Source organism: Sus scrofa, chromosome 15 (genome assembly GCF_054392235.1).
Source record: "Sus scrofa isolate SSC_HxYL_T2T_F1_AM1 chromosome 15, Sscrofa_HxYL_maternal_Yorkshire_Landrace_v2.0, whole genome shotgun sequence".
Taxonomy (NCBI): domain Eukaryota; kingdom Metazoa; phylum Chordata; class Mammalia; order Artiodactyla; family Suidae; genus Sus; species Sus scrofa.
In genome coordinates, this window is record NC_139397.1 from 152,802,207 (window position 1) to 152,822,249 (window position 20,043).

Consider the following 20,043-nt stretch of genomic DNA (forward strand, 5'->3'; position numbering starts at 1 on the left):
GGCAGACGCCCCAGCAGGGAGGGTACATGACAGATCCAGTACTGGCCCATCCCTGGGTGGATGAGGCACCCCCGAGGGACCCAACAGGCGGGGACCAGGATGGCGCCTGCGTCCCCCAAGCTCCCTGCAGGGCCAGCACAGAAAGAGGCGTGTCCACAGGGTCCCAGGTGGCCGTGGGCACGTGTGGCCCTCAGCCAGCTCAAGGGTGGGAGAGAGCACCTGCTGGGCCCTTACGGCGCCAAAGCAAAAGCCCCACTCCCTGGACGCAGCCTCCTCCCCATCAGAGGACCGGGAAGGCTCCTGGACAAGGAGACCAAACCGGAACACGCTGCCTCTCCTCCTCTTCGTTCTTTCAAGCACTCATCTCTCCAAAGAGTTCTCCACCTGAACGGAGAGTTCCGGAACCAACAGACACCGTCGGTTAGCGGACACCAAACAGGTCTAATGTTTACTCAAAACAATGAACTCCCGTTGATTGTCTTCCACTCCTTCGACGGGCTTTGCAGAGAACGTAGCAGGCGCGAGCACGGCGCCACGCTGGGGGTGGAGTAAGGAAGACCCAGGGTGCCTTCCTCCCCGGGCATCGGGACGAGCCCACGGGCACGGAGGGAGGGCGGGGCGCCGCCGAGGCCCAGACACAAGTGAGGACACGTGTTCCCAGCCGGGCTTCGGCAGGGCTCCTGCCTCGGAGGCTTCCCTGACTGCGCAAAGAGCTACGCTGAGGACCGCGGCTCCGTCTTTAACGCCAGCCCTGACGCCCTTTTCTAAACAAAGTGAATGACTTGCCTCAAGTCACCTTACGCCCAACCAGGCAGCGCCCGTACGTCACAGTGGGAGAAATGTACTTGCATTAGTTCCAAACGGCCCCGGGGGCTAAGGGGCCCCGCTCCTTGGACTTTTCTCTTAAGTATGAACTTAAAGACAGTGGATCTTAGATGCTGGAACAGGGTGAGTCTACATAAACCTCAACTGATTAAGGACCACGTGTTCATGAGGAATAAGAAAAACACCACGAACTCTAAGAATTCGTGCTCAATCACATCCACAGCATTCATTGCTACACGTAAAAGAAAGGGGCAGAATTACGGAAAATTAAAAAGCACAGTGTATGTCCGCAAGTGTAACAAAACTTTAAATTCAATATTCAAAGAGAAATTCAAAAAACACAAACAAGAAACTGAACAAGAGAGGCTTTGCACTGCATTTTCAAATGCTTAGAAGCTGGAGCCGCTGACGGCCAAGTGCCCCCCCCCCACCCCCTCCACGCCCCGTAAGCTGCACAACAAGAACCTCCTTCACAGGTGGGTCTGCCGGCCCCGGGCACAGAGGGGCCGCGAGTGGCGTCTGCCCGGACTCTGCCAGGCCCGCCTTCTCCAAGACCACACTCCGAGGGCTGCAAAGCCTACGCAAGCAAGCCAAGTGCTCAACCGTACCCAGTTTATTATTGATAATAAATCCTGACCACCCAAACCCACAACCTGAAAACCACGGGGCTGCTGCTGTGCTGAGCTGGCGGGAAGCGGAGAACATTCTAGGTCAGCAGGCAGTGCGGAAACGTCAACAGATCAAAATGTTTTCCGAAGCCCAAGCTTTTCATGTCCTGTGAGGCTGAAGATGCTCTTTTCATTGGAAGTTTCTAGTAAACTGGGAGGAACTCATTTAGACCAGCTGCCTTTGAGGAGCCTGGTACACCAGGGTCTGGTGGTGAGCTGGGCGCAGGTCAACCCATCTGCCCTCGCAACCCAAACCTGTCCTTGGAAACAAGGACGCCCTCCCCCCAAAGGAAACCACGCGAGATCTACACCGAGGCTCCGGCGAGGATCGGGTGGGAAGGGACGGGGCCGTGGCGGAGGCCAGGTGCGACCCTCGGCAGGTGCATCGCAGCTCTCTGTCCCGCCTGCCCGCTGCCCGCAGCACAGCCGTCCCGGGGTGCCTGGGAGGACCGGGCGCTGTGTCCACGGGCGGCTCCTATGGAAGGTGGACCCAGGAGGGAGACCAGGGAGCTGCGAGGATGCTCAGACGCCTAAACTGGGGTCGCGGCTCACCTGGACCCCGATCCAGCCTCCCCTGCACCAGAGTCATCCTGGGAGTTTTGGAAATGAGGACACTGACGCCCGCCCTCCGCTCCAGACCCGTGTGTCGTGACAACAGCGGTTTCCTGACGCCACGTGCTGCAGCCTCGGTGTGGTGGGTGCCCTGGCCGCCCTCTCAGCACAAAACAAGTGGTGGTGTGGACCAGCATGAACCAGCCTGGCGGTGGGCAGAGGGTGCCATCAGAGCTGGGGGGCCGGGAAGTGAGGGCTGGACACCATCTGACACATCAGCCGACTGTGGGGCCCCCGCCTGTGTTCACGGAGCAAGGGGCCCACGGACACCCCAACCTGTGATTCAGCTTCTCCGGACAACTCTGTCCTCACGCCTAGAATCCCGACTGGACCATCGGTGACCATCTAATTAATCATCATTCCATCTAACTGCTGCGATGGAACGAGCTGCGCCATTCGCACTCAGCAGGGACTTCAACCAGGACAACAAAAGTCAGCTCGCACGTGGACTGAAAACTCTCCGGATGTGCTTTCTACTTCAAACTGTCAGACGCTCAAAGTGAAAATCATTTAAAGCACATTTATTCTTTCCAGAGCGAAATGCTGCTAAGACTGATTCTAAAAGCTATTAATTTTACGTAGTAAAATGACGTAGAACATACAAACAGTTAAACAGATAAACTGAACATGAAGAGAAGACATTAGCTACACATTTTTAGAAAAAACAATATCCTTTTGGGAAGAAATTACCTATAAAAATTTACAAAATAATACAGGCACATCCGTTCAGATTAGATGACATTCTAATTCTAATTTAGAAAAGCTGCATCAGGTGCCACGGTTTCAGGGACACCATGAGGAGAGGGCCAGGGTGCAGCGCAGAGGGGAGGGGACCCCGGAGGACACGAATCCAACCGGAGAGCAACTCCGGCCAGGGGGAAGGGGGCTGCCCCCAGAGAAGCGGCAAGGGAGCTGAGCAAGGATCTGGGGAGAGGGAGCAGGCACTGGGCAGCGGGCACAGGGGGACGGGCCACCGCTGAGACCACAGGGTGCAGCTGAGGCCAAGGCCACGGCCCTGCGCTCTGATAAAAGCGACGGCGGGGACGCAGGGCAACACTCACTCCCGGGCGGTACTGGTGGGAGTGACACGTGGCCTGACAACTGTGGGCACTGCCTGGCCTCACGGAGGGATGCTGGGCACGGGCAGGCCCTCAGGGCCAGCCACCACTCCAGCTGCCCACCTGTCCCAGGAGACACGGCCTGGGATGCAGAAGCAACACCATCTGTAGGAGCCCAGGTATCTACGGGCATCAGTGGGGAGCCACCCGGCGCTGAATGCCAGGGGCCACGCGTGGCAGGAAGGGGAACAAGGCCTGCAGTACAAGAACTGACCTCACGCACGGCGCTGAGTGGAAGCAGCAAGACGCAACAGCCTGTGAACCAGGGGGTCCCTTTAAGCCCATTTCAAAAGCAGGCCGACTGGCTCTCTGGTGTTAGGTGCTGGGGCTGGAGCGGGGGTGGTACTGGGGGGGAGGGGGGTGCTGGAGGCAGCTCTTATCCTGGGCGCTGGCTGCACAGGCACGTGTACCGTACACTGAAGAGCTGCACAGCAGTAACAGAGTTTTAGACGTTCCCACTGTGGCTCCAGGAAAAGAACCCGACATAGCGCCTGTCTGTGATGTTGCAGGTTCGATCCCTGACCTCACTGAGTGGGTTAAGGATCTGGCGTTGCCGTGGGCTGTGGTACAGGTCGCAGACAGGGCTCAGATCTGGCGCTGCTGTGGCTGTGGCACAGGCCGGTGGCTACAGCTCCAATTAGACCCTTAGCCTGAGAACCTCCATATGCTGCAGGTGTGGTCGGAAAAAGAAGGGAAAAAATAGATTTTTAAACAATTTCAATTAGCAGAATTTATAAGAATCTTTAATACATCTATGCTCTATCTCGTGAGTCTACAGATGAAAATCTAACTAAAGCTTGTTAAAATGACTTGTCGAGCTGGCTACCCATTTTCAGCAGGTGGGGATAAAGGGTTCTGGGGCTCTGGGGATAATGTATGTGGGCAAGGTGGGTAATGACTCCTGTTTTTTCTCACAAGCATCAAAAGCGTCACGACACCAAATCCTGACACAGAGAGAAACGCACACCTGACTGGCTCTCCGTGTTGACGGGGAGTCAGGTGTTCACCTGAGCCCGGAGGTCTTGGGCAGAAACTCCCGGAGCCTGGGGACGGGAGTGTGAGCTCGCCTTGCTGATCAGGTCCTGGGGGTGTCACTGCCAACAACCAACTGTCAAGACGAAGAGGCCCCAGTACACGAGGGCGGGCTGCCCAGCCACAGCCCCGGGGACACAGCGCCTTGGGACACAGGTGCGCTGAACCCACTCACCTCGAAGGGCCGCGGCTTCCCTGTCCAGCTGGGCCCTCAGCCCGGGGCTGCGGCCTCCACGCACAGATGCGGGAATTCCTTTTTCTTTCTTTCTTTCTTTCTTTTTTTTTTTTGAATTTTTTAGAGCTGTACTTGTGGCACATGGAGGTTCCCAGGCTAGGGGTCGAATCGGAGCCGGAGCTGCCGGCCTACACCACAGCCACAGCAACGCGGGATCCGAGCCGCGTCTTCGACCTACACCACAGCTCATGGTGATGCCAGATCCTTAAGCCGCGAGTGAGGCCAGGGATCAGACCCGCATCCTCAAGGATGCGAGTCGGATTCGTTTCTGCTCAGCCAGACGGGAACGGCCCGACGCGGGCACTTCAAAGCCTCCAGGGGGAAGAGCACCCAGAGGGCTCTCCTGCCCGAGATCGCGTCGGGCGTCTGGAGAGAACGACAGACACGCGGGGCGTCACACAAAGGCAGTCACGGCGGAAGCGAGAACCGGGGTCAAAGGGCAAGTGTCGGACCCGAGATGTCGGCTACTGAGTCTCCTCCCAGCTCGGGCACCTGGCTTTAAGGTGCTCACGACGCTCTCAAAGCAAAAGAACCCTGGACGAGTTGAGGCCGCGCACATGCGAGGCTCGTGGCGCAAACACGAGGTACTCTGTGCTTCTCGCCGCGTCTCAAGTCTCGAGCCCTTAATGCGAACCAGTGGGGCCGAGTGCCCCCTGCAGCCCCAAACGAAGGCGCAGCCGGGAACCAGCTCTGAAGCTGGGGTGCCCAGAAACGGCCTGGGGTGATGCCACCAGCCAGGCTCGGGGGAGAGGGGCGGCGAAGCCCCCAGCCAGGGGTGCCCAGGGTCAGAGCCACGGGAGGGCCGCCCGTGTGCCCCGCACACTTACTCTCTTTGCCTTTCTCCTTGTTCTTGAGCTGCTGCAGCTTCTGCTCCCGGTGCTGCTTCTCCAGCTCCTGCTCCTGGCGGTGCCTCTCCAGCTTCCGCTGATGCTCCAACAGCTCCTGCTGGTGCTTCATGGCCAGCAGCTCTTGCTGTTGCTGCGAGCAGGGAGGGAGACAGATGGTCAGAGTCTGACTCCCAAACGGGGACAACGGGATGGACACAAATCCCAGAAGGGCCGGCATGTCTGGGCGCCGGCGTGGCGCCCAGGGCCTCAGCCCCTCCAAGCTCCCAGGAGACAGCCTCGCCCCGTCTGCACAGGCTGCTCGAGGGTCTCCCAACCGTTTCCTGCTAAACGCCAGGAATGAAAACACAAACGCCCGAACCGCTAGAAGAAAATACAGGTGTGGGAGCCTGCTACCTCGTAGCTGGGAGTGCCTTTCTGAGAAGGACGCAGAAGAGGAGGAGCCGCTGTGAACACCCTGGGAAACTGCCCGGCACTTTCGGACAAAGTGGGCCGCACGCCTGCCCAGGACCCAGCAACTCCAGGACCGGGACTGAACCAGGAGACATGGCAACACATCTGCACCAAGCCCCGCACGAGGCTGAGGAAGCTCGTGCCGTGACCACCCAGCCCCCTGCATGCCCCAAACGCCCGTCAGCCATGAACCCAGGGGCAGAAGTGCCCGTTGGGACACGAGAATCCCCCCCAGCAAGAATAAAGAGTGGACTGCCGGAGTTCCCTCACGGCTCAGTGGGTTAGGGACCTGCTGTTGTCACTCACTGCTGTGGCTCTGGTTACACCAGTGGCGAGGATTTGATCTCTGGCCCGGGAACTTCGGCAGGTCGAAGGTGTAGCCAAAAAAAAAAAAGAGAGAGAGAGAGAGAGAAACTACAGACACAGGAAAAAACACGGATGGTTGTAAAACTAGCAAAATCAGCCAGCCGAGGGCTGACAGGGCTGGGGCTCGGGGCGCAGAAAAGAGGCAACACACAGAGATGGTATTTACATGAAGTTCTGGAACAGGAAATCCTAAGACACGGCGATAAAATCAGAAGGCGGCTGCCCCTCGGGTGAGGCAGGAGGCCAGGCAGGAAGGAGCTCCAGGGCGGAGGCAGCGTTTGCACAGATGCTCACGCCTCTCGAGAACGCTGAGCAGACACTCAAGGTCTGTGCGCTTTGTCGTGTAAACTACATCATCCTCTCATTTTTAATTTTTGTCTCTTATGGCTGCACCCACAGCAGAGGTAGGTTCCCAGGCCAGGGGATGAGTTGGAGCGGCAGCTGCCAGCCTGCGCCACCGCCACAGCAACCGGGGCTGCTTAACCCACTGATCGGGGCCAGGGGTCAACCTGCGTCCTCACGGATGCAGTCAGATTGGTTTCTGCTGAGCCACGACGGGAACCCCTCATATCACATATTTTAAACAATGTGACGTAGCTGACAGCGTAAAAAGTTATCTTCATAACAGATACAAGGAACGAAGCGAAAATCAGAAGATGGAGAAGGCTTCACGGCATGTACGGCGTGGCGCTGGCAGCTCCAAGCGACGACGGGGTAAGTGGCCCACGAAGAAGGTGAGCAAGAAGGACCAAGAGATTCGTGGAAGAAGCGGCCGCAAATGAAAGGGAAACCAGCGTTCGACCTCACGAGCCACCCGTCCCGCCGTCACTTCTCCTGGAAAAGGTCAGAAAGGGCAAGCTGGCCGCTGCTGACCGGGGCGGGGGAGGCTCAGGTCAGCGCCGTACGGGAAGCGGTTTTTATGACCAGCAAAAGCCCTGGGGCTGCCTGGCCGGAGCCACCTGCACCCGCTGACGCCTCCCCCCAACTCTGTCCCTCCGCTTCTTTGTGTGTCTCCCTCCCTCTGCCTCTCTGGCTGTCCCCCCGTCTGTCCCCCATCCCCCCCATCTCTCTGTCCCCATCCCCACTCCTCTCCTGGGGGCGGTTTCCTCCATGGGGGCCCCGGAGCCTCTCAGGGGCCAGGCTGCCCGCTCCCCTGCGCCCCGCCACCCTCCTCCCTCCACACGGGGACCGCAGGACCTGCCTGCCCAGAGGAGAGGGCACGGGAGGCAGGAGCAGGAGGGGACGGGCTGGCCTCCCCAGTGCTGGCTGCACACAGACTCTGGGGTCTTCACCAGTGACAAGTGGCTTGTGGGGACACAGAGGCAAGTGAGTATGGCCTGAGCCCCAGAGAGTGGGGATGGGCCAGGCTGCGGGCCCCACAGCGCCCAGGACGGGGGCTGCAGAGACGCCAGTGTCCAGCCCCCACGCGGCCGCACACACCTCGCACGGGCCCACGTGGTGCAGCAGCCTGTGCAGGGGCGGATCTGCCAGGAACGGGAGCCCCGCTCAGAGCCGCCCGTGGGGTCAGGGACACTGAGCGTCACTTGTAAGAGATTTCTATGAAAAAAAAAAAATGACCTTCTAAACAACGGCTAACAGGAACTGGGGGACAGGAAGGAAGTTCCCGAGGGCTTTGTGGCTGGATGCCAACCCCGGGTGAGTGACTGTCGCCAGCAGTTGGTTTGACCATGCGCTGGGCTTCAGCCCCGTCAAACTGGCATCGCCGTGTCTGTCTGTAAGGCCGGCTTCAGAGCTGCGCTAATAATTTCAAAACAGTGAAGTTTTCTTCTCTTTTGAAAGGAAAACCAGGAGTTCCCATCATGGCTCAGCAGTAACGAAGCCAACGAGCATCCATGAGGACGCGGGTTTGAGCCCTGGCCTCACTCAGGGTCCGGCGTGGCCGTGAGCTGTGGCGTAGACCAGAGACATGGCTCAGATCCCGCGTTGCTGTGGCTGTGGTGTAGGCTGGCGGCTAGAGCTCCAATTCAACCCCTAGCCTGGGAACTTCCATACACATGGGTGCGGCCCTAAAAAGACTAAAAAATAAAAAATAAAAGGAAAACCAAACTACACCACTAGGACTGACGAGCAAACAGAGTCGGGGAAAAAGAACGTGTCTCTGGTTCTTGGTTTCACTCCCGGGGCGGCGCTCAGAGCTGCGTTTGGGGCAGTTTCACTCACCCTCCCCGAGCAGGGCGCACCCAGGAAGGTACGTCGGCAGAGGAAAGTCTCTGTTGATCGGATAGATTCCGAGGATGCTGCCCAAGGGCCTCCGGGCCGTGTCTGCAGGTGTAGGCGCTCAGTGGTGTCACCAGGCTGCTGCCAGGCGCTCTAGGATTGACCGGCATTGCCCGCCTTACGGAACAGACACCTCAGAAGGGGCTGCCTGGTGCCGTCAAGGTCAGGAGGCCAAGGCCAAGGACCAGGCCGTGTCCTGAACGACACATCCTATAACGAGGAACTTGGCCCCCGAATTGCTGGACAGCCCCGGGCTCCCTTTCACCTACTCGGTACTCGCTTACTGCGTAAAAGAGGCGCAGGCAGAATGTGCTTGCTGCCGTATCAGTATCTGCTTTTCAGCCAGAACCCGGAAGCAAAGTGAGACCTTTCAGTGATCTTTCCAGAGCGACTTGACACGACCACCCCACCCTGGCGGCTGAAACTCACAGGACCACAGAGCTCCCAGCAAAGCAGTGCTGCCGCGGAGTTTTCATGAAATTAAAAACAACAACTCTGATCCCAAAGACGTCCCGCGGCCCGACGGCACGATCCTGTTCATCACCGCCTTAGAGGCACCGGACCTTTCTACTGACGCACGGCGACGACCACCTGCCCGCTGCAGGCCAGCAAACGGCGCTGAGAACAAGCCCCGTTCACAGGGCCACGTTCCGTTCCGGCTCTGTCCCCTGACCCTCTGGCAAAGCCACGTGCTGCCCTCACGGCTTCTGGGAGATGAAGGTGGGATGAGGGTGAGCTGCAGTGAGAGGGCTGCCCACGGTCACGCGCAGCCTCAGAAACAGGTGCCTGGCCCCCGTCGGCTGGGAAGGCCGGCTCCCAGCTGCCCCAACGGCGAGTGACGGGCACGCGTCTCAAGCGCAGGGCTCGGGCTGCAGAAAACAGGACCCAGAGACACGCCCGGGTCCTGTATCAGGTAAAATCCCTACAGTGACCCGCAGCGGGCACCCTGCTCGCACGCGAGAGGGTCGAGACTATTCCACGGGGAAGGGAGAAGCGCTGCGTTTTGCACAACTGAAAGCCAAGGATGGGTCGTTCCCACTGTGGCCCAGGGGGTTAAGGATCCGACGAGTACCCACGAGGATGCAGATTCGATCCCTGGCCCCAACCAGGGGGTTAAGGATCCGGCGTTGCCGGGAGCTGTGGTGTAGGCCGGCGGCTACAGCTCCGATTCGACCCCTGACCTGGGAACCTCCATATGTCACAGGGGCAGCCCTAAAAAGGAAAAGAAAAAAAGAAGAGAAAAACGGAGTATGAACACTTTAAAATAAGATGTATGTCTACCTAATTTTTCTAAGAAGGAGAAAAAAAAGCAATGATAACAGATTATGTAAATTTAATCAGTTTAAGCCCGAATTGTCTTTCCGGCCAGCACTAAACCCAATAAAAAATGAGAATCAAAAATAAGTCCCTATAATTCAGCTTCCTTGACTCGAGCGTCTGAATTACAAATATTCGAGTGGAAACACCACCTCATTTTTGACTTGAAACAGCCAACTGAGGAGCTCCCTGGTGGCCAGCGGTAAGGACGTGGCACTGTCACTGTGATGGCTCAGGCCACTGCTGCAGGCAGGTTAGATCCCTGGCCAGGACCTTGTGCATGTGATGGGTGTGGCCAAAAAATAAAATAAGATCAAATAAAATAAAATGAGACACTGCTACACTGCAGGACAGAAACTGGGGCTGGGAAGCCCCCCACTGCCCTGCAGAGGAGAGGCCCCCGGCCTCCGGGGAGCGAGCGCCTCTGTGCAGCCGCAGCCGTGGACGACTGGCAGTCCCAGGTGGGAGCGGTCACGTTCACAGAAGCGTGTTAATCCTGCCACAGGGCTGCGTCCACATCTGCTCAGAAGCCAGTCCTCCACCCCGGAGTCGACGAAATACTTAGTGCCGAGGCCGTGGCCACGGAGAAGGCCGAGCTGTCTGGAGCCCGCAGGCGCAGCAGGTGCCTGCCCTTCCGCATGCGGGGCTGGGGGCCCCAAGGGCCCGGGGGCTTAATGTCCTGTCTGACGGCCACACATACAAGGACCCCGGGCGGACCCTGGGCCCTGTGAACTCATCGTGGGCTTCTTTTTAAAGGTCAGGGCTATTTCCTGACCTTCCGTGTACCGCAGACTCACCGCAGCAAATCTGAAAATAAGAACAGAGAAAGCCGCGCATGGCCCTGCCTCCGGGGGACACTGAGCTGACGTCTGACAATCATCTTCCATCTAGTCGCCCATTCGGTCCCGGCTTCAAAATCAAACCAAACTCGCCAACAACCAGGAGCAGTCTCGCAACGTTCTCAGGTCACCTGCCTGCACGGGTATATCCTTAAGTTGGGGTTTTATGAACCACGAAAGGTACGACACGCTTCCTACACATCTGCCCTACGACACGCTTCCTACACATCTGCCCGGTGACCCTGCTCACGCAGAAAGAAGGTGCCCCGGGCCACGGCCCCCGGGCAGATGTGGAGCATCGGCAGTAATCAGACGGGCCCCTGGACCTGACACTCACGGTCCCACCCAAATCAGACACTCAGAGGCCACAGGGACCAAAGGGTCAGCCATCAGCACGACTGGAGGAGGGGGCGGCTGGCACCACAGACGCCTGGCACTGGGGTGCGGGCTGGGCCACAGCGGGCGCTCCTGGAGGGACACTGCTGTGAGCAAGGTGGGGGCCAGAAGGGGGGTGGACACAAGAGGAGGGAAGAAGGGAGGGCTGGAGGAGGTCGAGGGAAAGCCCCCCCGCCCCCCACCCCCCACTGTGGGACACTCACTCCCCTTCCCGGCCGGGTGCCCTGGAAGCTGCATCCCCTGAGACCAGAGGAGGGTCCCGCCCTCCGCAGGGCATCCGGCCCGTCCCCTCCCCCACCAGCTCACCACCCCCTGGACCCTCGCCCCGTGGCAGCTCCGGGCTGACTGAAGACTCAGGCTGTGTCTGACCCCATCTGCTCTCTGCAGGCCTGCCGCCCGCACACAGTAGGTCTCAGTGGGCCTGAGGGTCCTGGACTGGCCAAAGGCGTGTGCTTTTCAGCAAGAGCCGGTGAGGAGGGCGAGAGAGCCACGTGGCAAGTCAACATGAGAGAAGGTTTTCTTCGCAGAACAAATTCCTACAGCTGCCCCCTCGGGAAAAAGACAAAAGATTCCTTTTCTTCTGCCAACCACAGGCTGCCTACGGCACGGAGGGCACCGTTACAGGTGAGCATGACACTCCCGTGTGCCACCGAGGCCTGGCAGCGAAGGAAGGCCGGGCCCAGCTCAGCAGCCGGAGTGGCCTTCAGCGCCCCTTGGGGCAGCAGGTCAAATAAGGCCACGCACCTGCCCACAGACGACCTCCCAGGAGCCCAACGTGCCGGGTTTACAAGCAGCTCCCTGGCATAAGTGTGTGGGCACGGAAGACGCAGCACTCTGCCAGGCCCCAGGCTTATGCCAACCAAGTGTGTCCTCCAGGGCCACTCAAATGGCCTCAGGTGACCAGGCAACCTCTCTTCAGCCACCTGGAGCGGGCAATGGAGCAGCAACACCACAGCCTGGCTCCCGGCGCCGTAAAACTAGGTCCCCTTCCAGTTGATCCCTTTTCTTGCGAGAAGGAGAGTCAGCCGCTCAGGTAAACAGCTCTAGCAACACTGCTGTCCATGGAGACCGCACAAAGCACACGCGGACTGTGCACACGCGCACACACACACCCCCAGACTGCGCACACGCACACGCACACACAGGTCAGCCTTACTAGTAAAAGAGGACATGCAAATTAGAAGCATGGAAACAGTTTTTCTTTTTCGCCCATTAGTCTGGGGACACCCTGCCAGGCGTGGGGAAGACAGTCCAGGCTGAATTCACCTGCCCTGGAGGGCGCAGGCGCTTCTCCGGAGGGCAGGCTGGCAAGACGCTTTAAGTGTGTGTCACACACACAGTACTTTCCATATGAAGGGATTTATTCTGAGTAACTAACTGGGCAAGTGTGCCAATCTGTGCAGGGGGTGGTGACGGCAGCCTGGTTCCCAAACAGGAACCCAGGACGGCACCTGCCAGACAGAACTGTCAGGTCCCCCAGCTCCCCTCTGCCTTCCTTATTCCAAACGCAGCAGAGTGACGGGCGGTTAAATCAGAGGTCAATGAGAGGTCAGTCACCTCTGTTCTCCTTCAACCACCAGTTTACCCATCAGGAGCCACCCTCAGAGGTCCACCCTCTTGGAAAAGCCCATGGACAGGCCTGGTCGCTGCCCCGGCTCCTGAGCCCTGTGACAGCCGAGAAGTCGATGGAGCTGTTTAATGTTTTGCCCTTAATGGCATCATCCAACACGCCGCACGTAAGACTCTCACAGAGACGCGGGGATCTTGATTTGCATCCGTGTGACTTGTTTTTACTCATCTGAGTACTTCACGCACATACGTGAAGTCACCTAGGTACCCCGGAGGCAGTCTGGGTTCGGGGGGCCCCAGTGCCAGTGGGTGGGGCAGCGGCAGTGGGGCCCCTGGTTCCGGACGACTCTCTCTTGCATTTGCACCCTATGGCCACAATGGACAGGGTCACGGGTGCACACAGAGGGTCCAGGAACACAGCCATGGGCCGTGGCCAGGCTGCCAGATAACATGGCCTGTCTAGGGACTCTGCTGCGGGCCCATGACCTTGGCAACCAGGCTTGAAACTTGTCCTAAAGCCCACAGAAGACTAGCTGTTCTAGGCAAACACTGTGGGATGCTACTCGCAGGAGGTCCCTAGAGCAGCGGGATTCACGGAGACTGAAGGACAGCTGCCCGGGGCTCGGGGAGGGGTGGGGAGGGAGCGTTTCATGGGTCAGAGCTTCACTTTGCGGGGTGAAAAGGTCCACAGGCGGATGCTGGCGATGACTGTGCATCAGAGGAAGGTCCTCAACGCGCCTGAACTGCGTGCTTAAAGACGAGAAGCTGGACCACTGGACGCCATGCGTCTTCACTGCGATAAAGACCCCGAGTCCGGGGTGTAGCAGAGCCTCGAAGAGCTCAACATACAGTAGGTACCAGATAGTCCAGCAATTCGACGCCCACGCACAGACCCAAACGAATCGGAAGCAGGTGCTCAAACCAAATCTGTGCACCAACGGTCACCGGAGCACGTGTCACAGGCCCCAAACGTGGCGACAGCCCGAATGTCCATCAGCGGATGAAAAGACAAACAAATGGGGAGAGGCACACACTGAATGCTCAGCTACAAAAAAGGCCAACGTGGCGCCACGTGCTGCCACGTGGAAGAACCTCGTGGACGCCTGGCTCACGACACTCCGAGTGGGTGCCGTCACGGGAGCATCGGGACGGGCAGATTCGGAGGCCGAAGGTGGGTTGGCGCTGCAGGGGCTGGGGTGGGAGGGCTGGCGGGGTGCAGGGTTTCTTCACAAGGTCGTGAAAACCTTCTGGAACCAGATTAGCGGTGACGGTTGCACCACTTTATCAACGTACGGAATGTCACTGAATTGTACACCTCAAAACGCCCAAACCACGAGTTTTATGCTACGTGAACTTCACCACAAGAAAAAAAAATAAGAGAAAAACTAAGTGTTTTTCAACCAGAGAAAGAAACAGAGAGAACAGGGGTCCGTCTCTGGGCCGTGGGTTGAGAAGGTGGGTCCTGAGACTGACGCCGGGAAGGAAGGCAGCCGGGGTCTCCACCACGTGCCCCCTCCTGCCCCGCTGGCAAAGGAGGCGGGCGAGCTCGTCTGGGACAACCACCCTCAGTGCAGATGCAGCTCGGATCCAGAGTGGCTGTGGCTGTGGTGGAGGCCGGCAGCTGCAGCTCCAAGTCGACCCCTAGCCTAAGAACGTCCATATACCGCAGGTGCGGCCATAAAAAGAAAAAGAAAAGAAAAAGAAAAAAAGGAATCTGACTGCAGTGGCTCAGGTCGATTCAGAGGTAAGGGTTCAATCTCTGGCCCAGGGCCGTGGTTAAAGGATCTGGTGTAGGTTGCAGCTGAGGCTCGATTCAATCCTTGGCCCAGGGACTTCCAAATGCCATGGGTGCGGCTGTGAAAATAAATAAACAAAACTAACAAGGGAATCAAGGGCTCTACTCTACACCCACAGGAACAGAGCAGACAATCAGAAGAAGAAACATTCGACTCATAATCGGAAAAGATGACACACCCAGGAACAATCAGATGTAAATGTACAGGTCTCACGTGAAGACACACGCCTCAGGTCACAGGCAGCAACGCCAGGTGCCTGGATTGGAGAGTTAACAGCAGCAGGTTATCAGCGAGTCAGTTTCCAGAACAGGTGTGGGGACTTTATGGGAAATGATCCCGACGCCCCCCCGGACGGAGAGAAACGTGTGGGAGCTGAGCTCGACCAGGCGGACCCCGAGTCCCGGAGCAGAGGCTCCTGCCAGGCCGGGGGTAAAGCGGGAGATCACCACGTGGCATCTCTGCTGCAGGATGAAGCTGGCCAGCTGGAACCGGGGAACTAAGCTGGTGCAGACCACGGCCTGGGGGCCAGGCGGGAGAGCAGGAGGGCACTGCGTATGGGCACTGCGTATGGGCGGGAGAGCAGGAGGGCACTGCGCCACGTTTCCATTGCAAACATTAGAAACATGAATTCTGGAGTTCCTACCGTGGCTCAGCGGAGAGAAATCTGACGCGTATCCAGGAGGACGCAGGTTCGATCCCTGGCCTCGCTCAGTGGGTTAAGGACCCGGCGTTGCTGTGGCTGTGGTGTCGGCCAGCGGCTCTAGCTCCGATTCGACCCCTAGCCTGAGAACCTCCACATGCCACGGGTGTGGCCCTAAAAAGAAAAAAAAAGAGAAAGAAACAAATCCCTTTGATCAAGTGTTGTAAACACTGACAATGACACCACGAACCCCAAAGCGCCAGGCGGAGGTGACAGCGCCACCCTGGCCGGGGACCACCTGGGCCATCTGGACGCCCCGACCAGCTTCCTGGACAGAAACTCCGGCCAAGCGCACGCCTCTCCGGGCCCCGGACCTCGGCGGCACCCCCTCCCCCGCCCCCCGAGAAGAGGACGGAGCGGGGATGAGGCTCGGCCGGCGGCACAGGCTCTGCTCAGAGGCCACGTGCAACGTGAGGACGGGAGCCGCACGAAGGCCCCGGCACCCAAGGCTAACGATCGCCACGTTTAAGAACGAGTCCCTTTTTCCTTTTAAACCCCATTCGAGCTCACAGCCGATTTAAGGACACTCATTGGACACTGTGCTCGAGACACCCGTCGGACAAACACCGCGGTGTTGCTCACAGCACCATAGCTCGTGCAGGGAGCCCCGATGTCATCACACGACTGCCCAGCTCAAGTGGCTTTAACCCAATGCTCTCTGCTTCAAATGGAGCTAAAAACACAGACACTGTGACCTGGAGCCGCGCCTGTGCCGCCGAGGACCAGGCCCAGTGCTTGGGGCATCGGGCCTGCAGAGTGCCCGGTGGCCGGGTCCCGCACAGGCTGCTCCCAAGCCCGCAGGCGCCCACGGGAGCCCCAGGAGGGGACCCGCTTCCGTCTCCAAAGGGGCAGCCTGGACTCTTGCAGCACCGGGCGAGGAGGGAAGTGGGGTCAGGGAGACGAGGCCCCCCAGGCGAGGCCCCGGGAAGCCCGGCCCCGAGGCGGCAGCACGTGTCCTGCTCACTAGTGCTCCCTGCCGACCCTCACGGAGCGGGCTTTGTTGATGTCGCGATGTCTCACTTCTCTTCCTGCAAAAGCTACAGATGCAACCGACACAGACGTGAGGACGCGCACAGCTGGCATCTTCCTCGATCCTGTCCGCACAGAACCCACCATCCCGAGTTCACGGGACCGTCGCTCAACCAGACGCCGTTTGAAGGAGGACGAGGGTGCGAGGGAAGGAGCATGGCAAGGCAGGTGCAACTCAGCGAGCAGCCTGAGGCCTCCTGCTGCCAGGCGCTTGCTGGGACCGCGGAGGCCAGAGGTGGGATCAGGCCGCTGCGCGCGGGCCGGGCTGCAGGCACGCAGGGGGGTGGCCTCCAGGGACACGCACTGCTTCACCTCAAAGTGAAGAGACGTGGCCCCTGGTGACCTAGGAGCCCGGGAAAGGGGCTCTGACTGCAAGGACCGGGAAAAGGCAGGCTGCGGTGACCTGCCGGCTTCCAAGATGAGAAAACAGCCCGGGATGCTGGTAGCAGAAGTTCAGAAAGATGGCTGGTGAGCAGGTGAGAGACCATGCTGCACAGGCGCTCGCCGGTTCCCGGATGGGGAGCCAAGGATGAGCTTCGAACGGCTTTAGGAGCCACAGGAATGAGGCGGCAGCTTCAAAGACAAAATGAAATGGGCGGCCTGGGGGGCCCTTGTCGGCCCCGAAGGAGGACACCTGAACTTGGGCTAGCAGACGTCAGGTCCCTCGGCTGCCCAGAGCGTCCTCCTGGTCCTGGAAACCCGGGAGCTGCTCAAGGCCAAAGACACCTCAGGGCAAGGCCTCAGCAGGAAGTGGGCCTGGTGCCCGGCCTGATGTCACCCCTGTACCCGGTCCCCCTGCACTGCACAGAGTGGCAGTGGCAGCGAGGTTGTCCCACGCTGACCTCAGAAGCCTGCAGAATCCAGGCAAAAATTAGGAGCAGCAGCAACCAAACCACCAAGACCCAGGGTCTCGGGTGCAGCCCCCACAGGCAGAAAGAGGCGATGCAGCAGCTATTCTGCCCGGTTCCAGGGGGCATCCACCACCTGGGCACCGGCTAATGGCCGAGGAAGCCAAGGCCAACTGGGTAATGTCTGGCCATTGGCTGTATTGGTCTCCATGGAAAGACCGTCTCAGAAGCACCGGGTGACACAATGAGCTTTTTTTTCCCTTTTCTTTTTTAGGCCGTACCTGCAGCATATGGAAGTTCCCAGGCTAGGGGCTGAATTGGAGCTGCAGCTGCAGCCTACACCACAGCCACAGCAAGGCGAGATCCGAGCCAAGTCTGCAGCCTATGCAGTGGCTTGCAGCAACACTGCATCCTTACCCACCGAGCAAGGCCAGGGATCCAACCCGCATCCTCAGGGGCAATATGTCAGGTTCTGAACCCACTGAGCCCCAACGGAAACTCCCACATAGGCTGCTCATTCTCCACATCCCTGCTGCCTAATCCAGGTGCCACTAACCACATGTGGCTTTGAGGCAGCTGGAAGGAAGCTGGTCCGAACGGACACACAGACGTGTGTCGGGTCCACGAGGTTCCCGAGCCGCAGCACAAACAGGAGTGTGGACATGGGCCACGGACTAGAATACGATTTAAGAAATGAGGTTCGGGGAGTTCCGTCGTGGCGCAGTGGTTAACGCATCCGACTAGGAACCATGAGGTTGCGGGTTTGATCCCTGCCCTTGCTCAGTGGGTTAACGATCCGGCGTTGCCGTGAGCTGTGGTGTAGGTGGCAGGTGCGGCTCGGATCCCGCGTTGCTATGGCTCTGGTGGCTGTGGTGCAGGCCGGCAGCTGCAGCTCTGATTGGACCCCTAGCCTGGGAACCTCCACATGCTGTGGGTGAGGCCCTAAAAAGACAACAAATAAAATAAATAGATAAATAAACAGTCAGTGGGAAAAACTGGAGAAGGGGTCAGGTCCCAAGAGAAAGAGAAAGTTGATTTGTGAACACAGCACCCAGAGGTGATCCCCCGGCCACGTGCTGGTGGTGTTTCTATTTACAGACATGTGTCTGTAGATGACACCCGATGACCAGCGCTGTCCTTGCTCTAAGGCTGCCTCTGCACCAGGACTTCTAAGAGTTGCTTCTCACTACTGGCCACATGGCCACAGGGTGCTCGGCCGGTGCCTGACTGCTGGACACGTGGGCATCCAGCACGTGTTTCTGAGCAGCACAGCTGGATGCGTCCTTGCACGCCCACCTCCGTGCACGGTGGGGCTCCAGGATGACCCTTGGCAGCCGAGGCGCGGGTGACAGAGAACGGGATGCCCTGGCCGGGCCCTGACTTACTTTGATGTGCTCGTGGAGCTGGGCTTCGTGCTGCCGGGACAGCTGCTCGTGCTGCCTCTGGAACTCGGCAATGAGGATCTGCCTCTGCAGCTGCTGCTTCTGCTTCAGGGCCAGGAGCTCCTGCTGCAGCTGCTGCTCCCGGAGGCCGGGCTCCGTCACGGGCAGCGGGAACTGGTGGTCCAGGCGCAGGTCCATGGGCACCGCCGGGGGAGCCACTTGCAGAGGCAGCGCCGAGGCCACATCCACTGCGGGAGAGAGCACAGCACAGAAGCACCGGTCACTGCAGCGGCCGGGCGGCCCTGGCCCCCAGCGCCCCCCGCCCAAAGAGCCACCAGCAGCCGCCAGGGGTACCCACGCGCTGAGGCCACTGTCCACAGAGGAAGCGGCCCCACCAGGCTCAAAAGGCAGAACTTGGAGGGTTCTGAGGGTTCCATCCCTCAGGCCCAAATCAGGGGCAGGGCAGGGCAGGCCACGCACGCGCACAAACGGTTCCCCCACCCCACCGTCCACGAGAGGGGGCCCTGCTCGCCCAAAGGACCTCGCTGCCGGCCCAGCGGCCTCTTCGGACGTCATCTGTGAACGTCAACAAAGAGGAACGAACACAAGGAAAAGCCTCTGAAGAGCAGCGAAGCCCGTCCGTGGCGAGGCGAACCGCCAGGCCTCTCTGCTCCTTTTCTCGAAGCCACGCAAGGGCTGTGTGCCCACCCGGAACAGACTGCGGGGCTCGGCGGTCCAGGCGGCGCTCGGCCTCGAGCGCGTTGCCATGGTGACGCGCGCGCCCTCTGGAACACGTGCTTCCCGGCGGCAGCCAATGAGAGGTGCTCCCGGCGCGCTGGCCGGCACGAGCTGGCATGGGGCGGTGTTTCCGCGCTTGGCAAAGCAGCAGGTCTGCTGCGCGGCACGAACGCCCTGCCGAGCCAGAGCTACAAGTGACCGCGATTAGGAACCGAAGCCCAATCCATCTTCATGCTTACAAATCAATACCCAATTAAAGTGAGAGGAGGATGCAGAAGGAAAGCCTTCAATTATGGATATCGCCAAAGAAGCAGCCCTCCGCGGACCAGGGTTTTCATCCGGCACACCGGGGCCCGCAGACCCTGGCTGAGCCCGCACCTCCCAGCGGGGCTCCCAGGCCACTTCCCACTCATGGCTGAGCGCCCTGCATGCTGGGCTCTGCTCGAAAGCCCTTTAAAGGAGACAGCCCAGCACAGAGGCCCACGGGACCCGGTTCCTTCTAGAAAGCTCCCCTCCCAACCTGCTCTGAGTTCACACCTTCACCCAGGGGCCAGAGGCTGGGGCCTTACCCTAAGAGGGCTCAGGGCTCAAGTGGGAGCCCAGACCCAATCGACAAGGGCCTCCAAGGCCACTTCCTCACCTGCAGAGCCACTGTCACCTGGCGTGTGGACGTCCCAGCATCTCCGCCCGGACCCTGTGCGAGTCAGGCCTTATGACACACTTGACCCTGTCCCAGGGTCTCCCTGAGTGACAGTGGGCCTCCCACAGGCCCAGACATAAGCCAGGGTCCTGGGAAGTCTGTGCCCCATGGCCCCACAGCCCACAGGTTCTGGTAAAACCACCCCTCAGGGCCGGGCACATCTGTGGTCACCGCCCAGGTGGCGGGTCCCACGCTGGCCAGCCTTCTGATGAGGCCAAGTGGCGAGAGGCCTGGCTCCAGCACAAGCCCTGGGTCTCACCCCTGAGCCGACTCCTTCAGCCTGCAAGGTACACACACCTTGGCGAAGCCAGGATACTGGCGGAGACAGAGCGGGTCC

At 59.4% G+C, this 20,043-nt stretch overlaps 1 protein-coding gene and 1 long non-coding RNA gene across 11 annotated transcripts in view; one reads left to right on the forward strand and one right to left on the reverse strand.

Annotated features, from left to right (window-relative positions):
- HDAC4 (histone deacetylase 4) overlaps positions 1 to 20,043 on the reverse strand; it is a 275,503-nt gene that overhangs the window by 82,756 nt on the left and 172,704 nt on the right. For all 10 annotated transcript variants that reach the window (XR_014829177.1, XM_021075899.2, XM_021075896.2 and 7 more), the window contains 2 exons: positions 18,272 to 18,516; positions 5,318 to 5,468 (listed from right to left, as the gene is read on the reverse strand). Coding sequence is in view for 9 of the 10 variants with exons in the window: in XM_021075899.2 (XP_020931558.1) it covers positions 5,318 to 5,468; positions 18,272 to 18,516 (396 nt within the window). In the remaining variant the exon portion in view is untranslated. The remainder of the gene's footprint in view (positions 1 to 5,317; positions 5,469 to 18,271; positions 18,517 to 20,043) is intronic.
- On the forward strand, positions 6,437 to 9,796 carry LOC146396238 (uncharacterized). Its single transcript, XR_014829194.1, has 3 exons — positions 6,437 to 6,558; positions 6,783 to 6,997; positions 7,955 to 9,796. It is a non-coding gene; the product is annotated as an uncharacterized LOC146396238 (long non-coding RNA).